The 12,208-nt window shown below is 40.8% G+C and overlaps 1 protein-coding gene across 3 annotated transcripts in view; it reads right to left on the reverse strand.

The window, feature by feature from the left end:
• Nucleotides 1–12,208, reverse strand: part of shank3a (SH3 and multiple ankyrin repeat domains 3a) — a 390,305-nt gene that overhangs the window by 127,659 nt on the left and 250,438 nt on the right. For all 3 annotated transcript variants that reach the window (XM_048169401.1, XM_048169402.1, XM_048169403.1), the window contains 2 exons: nt 9,949–10,015; nt 4,857–5,199 (listed from right to left, as the gene is read on the reverse strand). In XM_048169401.1, coding sequence (XP_048025358.1) covers nt 4,857–5,199; nt 9,949–10,015 — 410 coding nt within the window. The remainder of the gene's footprint in view (nt 1–4,856; nt 5,200–9,948; nt 10,016–12,208) is intronic.

A 12,208-nucleotide genomic window follows, 5' to 3' on the forward strand; every position in this document is an offset into this window, starting at 1 on the left:
GGGTCGCCCGTCCTAGGGCCGCTTGGACTTGGCCTTGCCACCCTTCTTTTTAGGGGGTGGCGGGACGGGCTGGGCACCCCGCCCGCGACCGGCTCCACGACGCCGCTTGGATGGAGGCTGCTGCTGCGGCGTGGGAGCGGGGGCGGCCGCAGGGGGGCGCCCTCGGCGACGGGCAGACTGAGGTGCCGCCGGCGGTGGGGGTGCAGCAGCTGACCGCCTCGGCAGGATGTGACTAATGGCCTCAGACTGCTTTTGTACAGCCGAGAACTGTTGGGCAAAGTTCTCGACCGCGTCGCCGAAGAGGCCGGTCTGGGACACGGGGGAATTAAGAAACCTGACCTTGTCGGTATCCCTCATGTCCGCGAGACACAGCCAGAGATGGCGTTCCTGGACCACCATGGTGGACATCGCACGACCCACTGACCGCGCCGTAACCTTCGTCGCACGAAGCGCGAGGTCCGTCGCGGTACGAAGTTCTTGTAGAACTTGCGGATCATGACCACCCTCGTGTAGGTCCTTCAGTGCCTTGGCCTGATGGACCTGCAACAACGCCATAGCGTGTAAGGCAGAAGCGGCTTCCCCACAGGCCTGATAAGCCTTGCCGGTAAGATCCGACGAGTGCTTACAGGCCCGGGAAGGGAGAGACGGCTCCCCCCGCCAGGTGGAGTTAGGGCACAGTTGCATAGCAACGGCCCGTTCCACAGGGGGTATGCGCGCATAACCCTTCGCCGCTCCGCCATCAAGGGTGGTGAGGGAGGAGGACCCACCGACACGGTTTCGGGCAGTAAAAGGTGCCGTCCATGTGCCAGTGAGTTCTTCATGCACCTCCGGGAAGAAAGGCACTGGGGTGGGGGACTGAGAACCAGCCCTTGCCACCCCGAGAAACCAATCGTCCAACCGCGAGGGCTCGGGACACGGTGGAGGATTCCACACGAGCCCGACCCTGTTGGCGGCCCGGGAAAGCATAGCCATCATTTCCGGGTCTGAATCGGGCACAGATGTCACTCCCGAAGGAGGCAGCTGCGCCGAATCGTCATCCCCGAAAGTATCAGGCTCACCCTCCGATGCAGCGATCGACATCTGGTCGTCATGGGGAGCTCCGAAGGATACGGATGGTACACACCTCTGGGGTGGTCCACCGCGTTCCCCCGGCAGCTCTACTGGCTGCGGAGTGCACGAGGGATGAGGGTTCCTAGGGGGTTGGTTCCCCGAAGGAAGCGCGCTCACCATGATCCTCAAGTCACCAGTCCCAGCGCCCGAAGCAACCCTCTGAGGAGGATTGGAACGAGGCGCCGGGACCGGGACTCCACCCCTTTGCAGGAAGTGGAGTCTCGACCGCAACTCCGCGACGGTCATCATCCCACAATGGGTGCATGACTCGTCCACAAACGCCGCCTCAGCGTGCCTTAAGCCCAAGCACGTGATACAGCGCTGGTGACCATCCCGAGGCGCCAGGTAACGACCGCATCCAGAAACACACAAGTAGAACGACATCTTTAAAAAGACGCGAACTACTCGTGTAAGCTCTTTCAGGAACTGCTCTTTCAAGTGCCGAAGCACGCAGGGGAAAGCCGCTGCAGCACAGACAGGGAAATGTGCAGCCTGTCGTGTGCACTCTCTTTGGAGATGCCGCTCTTACCAGCCGTGAAAACAGCTTTTCAGCGCTCTTTAAAGCGCACCGTACCAGCCGTAAGAACGGCTTTCACAGCTGACACACAGCTTTCTTTGCTCAGTGGGCAAAAAAAAAGAAAATAAACAAAAGGAGAGAATCGGCCCCGCTGCTGTGCTGTTCCACCTGCACCAGACGAGAGAGCAGTAGAGAGAGCTGGCTCGTTCCTTTCACACTCGCTCGTAGATACTACCATGTGTAGTTCGGCTCCGAAGCGAAAAGCTGAAGATGCAACGCACCTGCTGCTCATTATATACCCGCGCTGCGAGGCGAGCAGCTGATGCATATGATTGCATGCCAATGTGCATTGGCTCGTTTAGTTACACTCGAAGTAGATTGGCCTCTCTAGCGAGATTCCTATTCGTCGGTCATCCGACGTACGTCGAAGTGACCGACTGAATGGGAAACGTACTTTGTATACCATGGTACTTCCAAGAACAGGATGCCACTACCCTGAAACAAGTTCAAGTACCACAATACCAAGGAATTCTTAACATGTACCATACTACTACCATGTTATTCTTTGAAATACCATGCAATACCATGTAAATGCCATTCAACATGAATTTCAGTACCATGGTATACTTAAAAGTACCATAGTTTCATACCACCTTTATAGAAATGTACTTTGCAGTGATGATAACAGATTTTAAGCAATATGGTACTTTGAAATATATACAAAATACCATGGAGCTTTCTTACATCCAAAATACCATGGTACTTTTTGTAAGTGCATCACTGAACCATGTGATGGTGGTCACAATACTTTTGTAAGCGAAGATGTTAGAAAAAAAATTATCAATGCACACTTTGTCATCGTTTGACCCCTCTTATTGGGGCCGATGTGTGACCGATATGTTGAGAGTTATAATTAAATCATTGATCATTTGGCAGTGCTGTTAATGAAGGAATTAATAATCACAGGCCCAGACAGAATCTGCTGACTTTACATGGAAAAATGTGGGTAAATTGATAAAAACTGCACTCTAATACACAAAATGCTGGGTTATTTTTTAAACCAAATGCTGGGTTGTGACTGCTGGATACAGAAGCTGATAAAAACCCAATTCTAAAAAGGTACACTATGGCTGCGTTTACACTGCAAGCCTTAATGCACAGATCCGATCTTTTGACCATATCTGATTTTTTGGCCAGTCTGTTTACATTCTCTTTAGACACGACTGGTATCCGATATTTGTGTTTAAATTAATTCCCGCACAAAATAATTGTCAATGATAGCTTTACATGCACATGCATAGACCCTCAGGTTTTGAATGACCATGCTATTACAATTATTTATATATTACACGTCGGGTGGCCATGATTACCTGCCAGAATGGAAAAGTTAACAGCTGTCAGTGTCATGGATGTTTTGCAGTGCGAAATCTGAAAGAACGGATATAGAATGGAAAATAAAGATAATTTGTGTTGGTTATTTTATCTACAGTCATTAGATATAGAATTCTGAAGTGAAATAAAGTAGCAGGTAAGATTACAGTTATTTAAATGAATTCGAATATGAATGATAATGAGAGAGGGAGTGAGGGAGAGCGTGCACGTGAGAGAGTCCTACCCAGTGAAGCTTTTTGTTTATTAAAAAAAACACAAAAAAAAACAGGACGGTCCCTTTTAAATTAACCCGGCAGAGGTTGAAATTCAGCTGCTGAGTGTGTGTGTATGTGAGTGCGCGTGCGCAATTTCTATCTAGGAAAAAATAGATAGACATATAAAGTTTCCACCTCAATAATAAAGCTGCGAATTTTAGTGCGAGTGCATACAGGCACGTCTGCTTCAAAATACAACATAAAAGCTATCTTTTAGTGAGCAAACGTGTCGCCCTCACCTTGTGGTGGCTTGGAATTCCAAGGGGATTCGGATATGCGTGTTTAGACATAGGTTGCATGTCCACATATCGGATATGTATCTGATTTAAAACCACATTTAGAAGTGGCTCAGATCGGATGCGAAAAAATCGGTGTGCAACAAATTCTGTTCCATGTCAGATGTGAGTAAAAAAATCTGATTTTTTGTGCCAATGTAATCGCAGCCTATGTCATTTTTGGCCATCTAGCGGTCAAAAAAAAAAAAAAAAAAAACTGCATGCGTTTTGCAGAATAACATTGTTTTGGTTGTGCTTCGGCTCTGCGTGATTATCCTACTGCTCAAAAAAAAAAAAAAAAAACTAAATACACTACTAAAAAATACACTACTAGAGATATAACCAGCTTAGATAAAAATGATCTTAAGCTGACTAGATGAAGACGTTACTGTAGCTATACCCAATAATAGACACGGTACTTCCTTGAAAATAAATTCCAGCGCAGCGCTAAAACAACCTTAATGAAATACCTTACTCACCTGTTGAGTAATAAAAATGCCATCTCCGCATCTCTTTTACAACATCAAATCCCTCAGATCTCAACATCTTCAAAAAGCCAAGCCAGTGTCGATTCTGGTTTTATTATCAGCCCTGTCATGTTCTCTTTTTGGCAGCAGACTCTCCTCTGTTAGCCTTTTTTTTTAAAGATGTGATTACCCAGAGGTTTCAGATTTAACGTGCTCCATGTCAACCTTTCTCGCTCGTTCTCACTCCCACACCATACAGACGTCAAAGTAGCAGGAGCAACTTTTCTCTATTTACGGATATGACAAGACAAGCATAGGAGAGTGACGTATGCATACAATTTCCCATCTTGTCTGGTCTAAAATATAAACACTAATCATAGGCTTACCATGGTGAATCAGGGTAAGACAAAACACGTTTTGGAAGAAGGATTGAAGGTGAGAATTGACTTTTAATTTTATTAATGTTAAACAAAAAACTAACATAGTGTACCTTTATTTTACAACCAGTTTTGGGTTAATTTTATCATTTTAATCCAGCAATAAAATAATTTTTAATAGTTGAGTTTAAGAAAAAAAAGCCCAACATGTTGGGTTACATATTTTAACATTCACCCATTTTTGACCCAATGCTGGGTTACCAAAAAATGACCCAAATTGGGTTGTTTTTAACCCAGCATTTTTATCGATGCTATTGATATTAGAGTGTATAATAAAATTAACCAAAATATTTAATAAACGAACACCCAATTGACCATATTAATGAATGATAAGTAGAAATCTGCAGAACTCTGGGCGGAGATCTGTAGGTGCAAATCAGGACTCGTGGACGTGCGATGCTTACCTGAGGCGTCCCCGGCTGTGGGAGTGCGTGAGGGGTGTGTGTCGGCGTACTGCGTGCGTGCCGGACTCCTCGGTGACGCGCTGGAGGGAGGGCGAGCGGGAGTGTGAGGAAAGTGAGCTGCCTGTGCTCTGCAGGCTGCCGTCGGCCGCCGTGTCGATCCCGGAGTGCGCCAAAGGGGGCAGGCTCCTCAGAGACGGCACGGGGGAGTGGCCGGGGCCGGAGTCAGCCACGTTGTTCAGATTGTTGTCGGAGGCGGAGCGAGGCAGCGAGCGTGATGATGTCAGAGTGTCGCCTCCAGTCACGCGCCGGCGATTTGTGTAGGAAGGCGTTTCCCTGAAAGGCACTGGAAAACAGGAAAAGCAGATGTCAAGAAAAGGGCACATTGAACAAGAGGGGGCCGTACCTGACAAAGTGTCAGGTACAATTAGCATAATTTGTAAATGAAGGGTACAGAAACCTCATCAGGCATTCATGGAGGTAAACAAAAGATGTACTCAAATTACAAAGCACCTCATCTATAATTTATAACCAAAACACACTTTCTCCTGACCGCTAGTACAGGGGTCATTTGCTTGGGATGGTTTTTGGGTAAAGAACTGAATATTACACAACAAACTGTCTTGTTTTCCAGTAACCAAGATATGAGGCTGTTGTTTTTTTCCCAGTGAGGGAAGCAATTTATAAAGAGCATCAACACTAGATGGCAATATCTCACCTCTCCTAGATTCAGGTAAAACATTGTACTGTTGCCGTTTCAAAGCTAATATATAGCTTAAAATGCAAGGTGCCGTGTATATCAGGGTCAAAAGAGTTCACATGGCTCAATGACAGCTATGTTTAATGATAGAATGAGAGAGAGAGAGAGAGAAAGAAACAAGCAGGATAAAAGAGTGCACCGTGCTGCCATCCTGACATATGGTTTGCTGTCAGTCTCATAGCTGATTCTCTCTAATCTCTAATGTAAATTAAGTATTGATCAAACCGCTGTACTGAACATCCACCTGTCACCTGATCAGATATGAACAGCTCTCTGCCAATCAGAGCAGGTTGTGAAACAAGAACACGCAACACAATACATCCTATAACAGTGGACATGTGCAATATATATATATATATATATAAACGGACGATAGATAGATAGATAGATAGATAGACACTTAAATAAGGAAAAATGAGAAAACTTTTTCTTTTTTTTAACTTTTAAACATTTTTGCATCTTAAAGAGTTAGTTCACTCAAAAATGAAAATTCTGTCATTAATTACTCACCCTCATGTTGTTCCAAACCCATAAGAACACATCTTCGGAACATAAATTAAGATATTTTTGATGAAATCCGAGAGCTCTCTGACTCTTCCATAGACAATAAGGATGTAAAGATATCAAAATCTATGATAATACCTCAATATAAAGTCCACGATGTGATATTTATTGCGATATTTATAAAAAAAAAAAAAAAAAAAAAAAAACAGCCAAATGAAGACTTGGAAAAAAGTGCCATAAGTGTTAAACAACGATTGAACATTACAATGATGTACAAATTAATAATGTCATATCCTGTCCTCTTTACCCTCTAATCATAACTGTTGCTTAGAGGTATGAGGTATAGTATGAGATGAGTTAAGTGACCTAAGACTCCCTTTTATAAAACGAAATAATCGCACCAGCTGGACCTTAACAAAGGTAATATTTATTATTTGTTCTAACATTCTCAAGAGTTGTATTTGTTAACATTAGTAAATGCACTGTGAAGTAAAATGAACAAACTATGAACAGCTATATTTTTACTAACTAACATTAACAAATATTAACAAATACAGTAACAAATATATTGCTCATGGTTAGTTCATGTTAGTTAATACATTAACTAATGTTAACAAATGAACCTTGTTGTAAATTGTTACCACAAATTCAACACAAATCAGATGTAAGATCCAGACAGGTGAAACAATATTTTTGTAAGTTGGATTCATAAAGACTTCATTTGTTTCTAAAATAATGATTCAGTGATAGATATATTTTTAACATTAATTTGTTGCCTCCTAGTGGCGTAACGATGCAATCAATACAGTGGTTATTAGAAGCACTTTCAAAAGGTGATTTATTCTATTTTGATCTGTAAAGTACACATCAGCGTATCTGAATAATACACTTTTGTACGCTTCTGTGATAACTGGAATATTTGTCACACAGAAATAATGATACTGTGTGTTTGACAAGATTGTTTGAAGCTGTTATGATAACTCTCTTTAGATCAATGGCAGCATAAACGCAGATTTGAATGTCACGATTTTATTTTTGTCAAAGGTATAATATACACGGCGAATCGTTGTCATTTAGGAATTAGATCACGTGAGTGATGAAATCGAGAACGCGATCTTTTAAAGATTAATAATCATGCAGCTTGCCTTTGTGCACCTCTCTCTCTCTCTCTTCCTCTCTCTCTGCATTGATATCATGATGTTTATGAGTAGCGCGAGCTGCAAGGGCTTTTCAGTACATTCATTGGTATAATATTAATGAGGTAAGATGTCTCTATTAAAGGATATGATCCTCGCAATTCGCCCACCCATCACACCAGAACCGTTTTTGGAACCAGGCTGAAAAAAAAAAAAAAACCTACACTTTTTGCCTGGAAGACGTATCGTTTCATACAGTCATGTGACCACGATAATATAGAGACAATTTTGCTATCGCGATACCACGATATTGATAATATTGTTACATCCCTAATAGACAGCAATTCATTTTCACATTCAAGGTAGGTTCCACATTTTAGAAAAGTAGTAAAAACATTGTTAAAATAGTCCACGTGACTACAGTGGTTCAACCTTAATGTTATGAAGTGATGAGAATACATTTTGTGTGCAAAAACCAAACAAAGCAGGAGCCGGCCAATAATTAACAATGTCTTTTCTACCTTTGTGGGGCTTAAAAGTGGTGATTAAATTGCTATGGAAGAGTCAGAGAGCTCTCGCATTTAATCAAAAATACCTTAATTTGTGTTCCGAAGATAAACAAAGGTCTTACGGGTTTGGAACGACATGAGGGTGAGTAATTAATGAGAGAATGTTAATTTTTGGGGGGAAATTAACCCTTTAAATGTGCCATCGAACATTTTTTTACAAGATGTAATATAAGTCTAAGGTGTGCCCTGAATGTGTCTGTGAAGTTTCAGCTCAAAATACCCCATAGATTTTTTTTTATTAATTTTTTTAACTGCCTATGTTGGGGCATCATTAAATATGAGCCGATTTATGCTGTGCGGCCCCTTTAAATCTCGTGCTCTCCGCCCACGGAGCTCGCGCTTGCCTTAAACAGTGCCTAAACAAAGTTTACACAGCTAATATAACCCTCAAATGGATCTTTACAAAGTGTTCGTCATGCATACTGCATGCATGCGTCGGATTATGTGAGTATTGCATACTGTTATATTGTTTACATTTGATTCTGAATGAGTTTGAGGCTATGCTCCGTGGCTAATGCTACACTGTTGGAGAGATTTATAAAGAATGAAGTTGTGTTTATGAATTATACAGACTGCAAGTGTTTAAAAACGAAAATAGTGTCGGCTCTTGTCTCCGTGAATACAGTAAGAAACGATGGTAACTTTAACCACATTTAACAGTACATTAGCAACATGCTAACGAAACATTTAGAAAGACAATTTACAAATATCACTAAAAATATCATGATATCATGATCATGTCAGTTATTATTGCTCCATCTGCCATTTCTCGCTATTGTTCTTGCTTGCTTACCTAGTCTGATGATTCGGCTGTGCATATCCAGACGTTACTGGCTGCCCTTGTCTAATGCCTTTCAAATGTTGGGAACATGGGCTGGCATATGCAAATATTGGGGGCGTACACCCCAACTGTTACGTAACAGTCGGTGTTATGTTGAGATTCGCCTGTTCTTCGGAGGTCTTTTAAACAAATGAGATTTATATAAGAAGGAGGAAACAATGGAGTTTGAGACTCACTGTATGTCATTTCCATGTACTGAACTCTTGTTATTTAACTATGCCAAGATAAATTCAATTTTTCATTCGAGGGCACCTTTAAGTAAATGTATCTTGTATAAATAAAGGATGTTTAAATAAAACTTACTGGTAAACAAGACAAAAATACTAATTAAGAAAATATTTTTCCCCCTGTGCAGCTGAATTCGGTTCAGTTTTTATTGCATTTTATTATGATTAATTTTACTAAATTTAAGTCAAACTGACTTCTAATAATAAACTGAGTACTAATAATTATCATATATATATATTACTATTTGCATATTCAGATCACTACTATTTCAATAGTTTCACCCTGAGAACATTTAAGATAGGCCACTTTAGATGGGCCGCTTGTTTGACCAGTGTAAATACTGCGCTCTGTAGTCAAGCTGTCTGCTAAATCCTCTACTCTTCTGCCCATCCATTCAGAGTGAAAAGGCCAACTGTCCAACCCACTCAGGACACACTCGCTCACTCTCTCTTTTCCTCTCTCTCGGTAACTGATGGGAAGGAAATAAGAGAAAGACAAAATGGACACATTCTTAGAGGCTTCAGCATTAGTGATGAAAACCAGCTTCTGTCCCATAAACGATGTATTTTAAGGCTGCTTCTGTGTGTTCTCTCTGTGTGTGAGAGCATACGTCCCATCCTTCATCGAGGTCACACACCGTTCTGATGAGATAGCGGAGCCTGCGGCTACACTCCCATTGGCTCAAATCAAACTCCCAACACCTGCTGAGCCTCGGGGATTAACCCTGGTCCGTCGCCATGACAATGGTACTCCACACTAATGGGTACGATCCATTACAGCGGCCCGACAACTGGCTGCCTGCTATTCCCCGCCAGAACTAACGCGTGGAAAGAGCTAGCCTTGCCGTCGATGCTGGCGATTAGAGTGATGACTCTCATTCACACGAACACCATGGACTCACAAACGCTCACAGAAACACAGGGGACCACTCTCATTTTCACGTTCGCCGGCTGTGGCGCTCTGTTGTGTTTGTAGGGATTCATTAACACGAGGGATCGTTTGCGCTTGCTCAAATTCGATAGTAGCGAATGATGGTGGAGGTATACGAGACACTTACCAACATCTGATGCTTTGTGAGTCTTTATAATTTCTGCCAGGTCAAAGTTCCCAGCTATAATAGCCACCTATAGAAAGAAAGAAAAATGTGTTATTTCCCTTCCGCACATCCCTAGGCAAACAAAAAGCCCCAGTTACTGTTTTATAACACTGCCTGCAATTCATAACAGGGTATTGTGTTACCCAAAAATCTAATCCAGCAATTCATAAGCGATAAAGTACAGCCAATTCTGACAAGCTCTACATTATCCTGTCTACATACCAACATAGTTTAAGTAAATGGACATAAAATATTGATTATAAAGCTGCAATTATTTGTAGTGTGAAGTGATAAAAGCTATGCAAAATGTACCTAGTACTAGGGCTGGGCTGACAATATCAATTAATATAAATCGATCTTCCATCTACCGTCCAACAAAAGCTCTTTGATGTGGCGTGACAGATCGCTGTAGCCACCTCAGTTTAAGCGCCATCATCTATTCATCTGTACTCCTAGTTATAGCACTAAATATACATGAATGAACATCAGAATGGGTAACACTTTATTTTGCTTATTAGCATGCATATTACTAGAATATTGGCTATTTATTAGTACTTAATAAGCACATATTAATGCCTTATTCTGCATGACCTTACTTTACATTCTTAATCCTACCCAATACATAAACTTAACAACTACCTTACTATTAATAAGCGGTAAATTAGGAGTTTATTGAGGGAAAAGTCGTAGTTAATAGTGAATATGTGCTCCCTATACTGAAGTGTTACCTCAGAAGGTAGCCTGTGTTGAAAAAGACAGTACAACTTATCGAAATGTATCGAGATGTCGTATTGTTTTCAAATTTATTATATTATTCTAATGTAGGCTAACCTGTTAGATATCTCATTTATTGTATGTTTGAATAAATCTGCCATGAAAATAAGCTTTTTTTATTAAAGCCATTTCAAAGTTTATATTGCAACAATGAATTAGAGTAGATATTATATCAATAAAAGTTGATAAACTTTTACTTTATATCTAAACAAAAATGGCATGAATTAGGCATTCTGTACCTCATATACATATATATGGGTCATTGACGAATTAGGTTTTTAAAAGTGTAAAAAACATAATGGAAACAATTAATTTTAAAGTTTTATTAAGTGTTAACATTGAGATTGTGGTTTTTTTATAATCAAGATGGACAAAATTTGTCACCAAAAAGTCATTCGGTTTAACCAAAATTTTGGTTTTACCGAATGACACTTTTGGTTATACCGAATTACAATATTTTCAAACAATGCTAACAGGCTGATATCTAGCTAAAGGACAATCATACATTTTATATTTAGTACAAGATTTTAAAATATTACAATATTTTCCATGTTTTATAGCGGTTGTACCAAATGACCTGACGTTTCTATGCGTATGAGCAAGTGAAAACATGAATTTTTCAAATAGTTAAAAGAGCGTTAGTTACTTTGCTTCACAACCATGTGGTCCTTTGCAGATGTATGAATGATGTCACATCCTGTCACATAATATTGATTGCATGACTTGATCCAAATCGGTCACTTTATATTGGTTACTCCGAATGACATCAATGAAATTCATTTTTCCGGACACTCTTTCTCATAACAAAGCAATGACTTCTATACATAATTTTAATACCATTTTGCACTATGTTGATATATGAGTTTATAAAATTATATTAGGGGTGTGACGAGATCTCGCGAGACTAAACTGTGTCGAGATTTCTCGTGGAGGTGAAAAGTAGTCTGGTGATGTTGCCATGACAGTGTTAGGATGATTAGGAAAGAATATGCCACCACTACGTTTACATTATGCATCCACTGTCGTTTTGCTTTGTATTTAAATAAAAAACATTTAATTAAGTTGGATAACGGTCGCCGCCGCTCCATATTTACAGAGTTACGCGCGATCGCTGAAAGTGAAAGTAAACGCGCGCGCGCGCATTCAAACGTGATTTCAATATACCCCGCATTTTGAAAGCGGCTCCCTTATGAATGCAAATATCTCTCAATATGAAAGCTATTTTAGGCTGGGCAGTGTAGTTGTAACCATCTCTCAGCTCTGTATCAAAGAAAAATGTGGTCTTATTTGCACTTTGAATATTGAGAGAGTGCGATTATGGTTGCACTTAATGTAAAGTGTTACCATGAAAACAAATAACAGTTTTCTCTTAATCTTATTAAGCACAAACAATAAGGTTTAATTTGTTAACATTAGTTAATGCACTGTAAACTATGAACTAACAATG

The sequence above is a fragment of the Megalobrama amblycephala genome, linkage group LG19 (genome assembly GCF_018812025.1).
Source record: "Megalobrama amblycephala isolate DHTTF-2021 linkage group LG19, ASM1881202v1, whole genome shotgun sequence".
Taxonomy (NCBI): Eukaryota; Metazoa; Chordata; class Actinopteri; order Cypriniformes; family Xenocyprididae; genus Megalobrama; species Megalobrama amblycephala.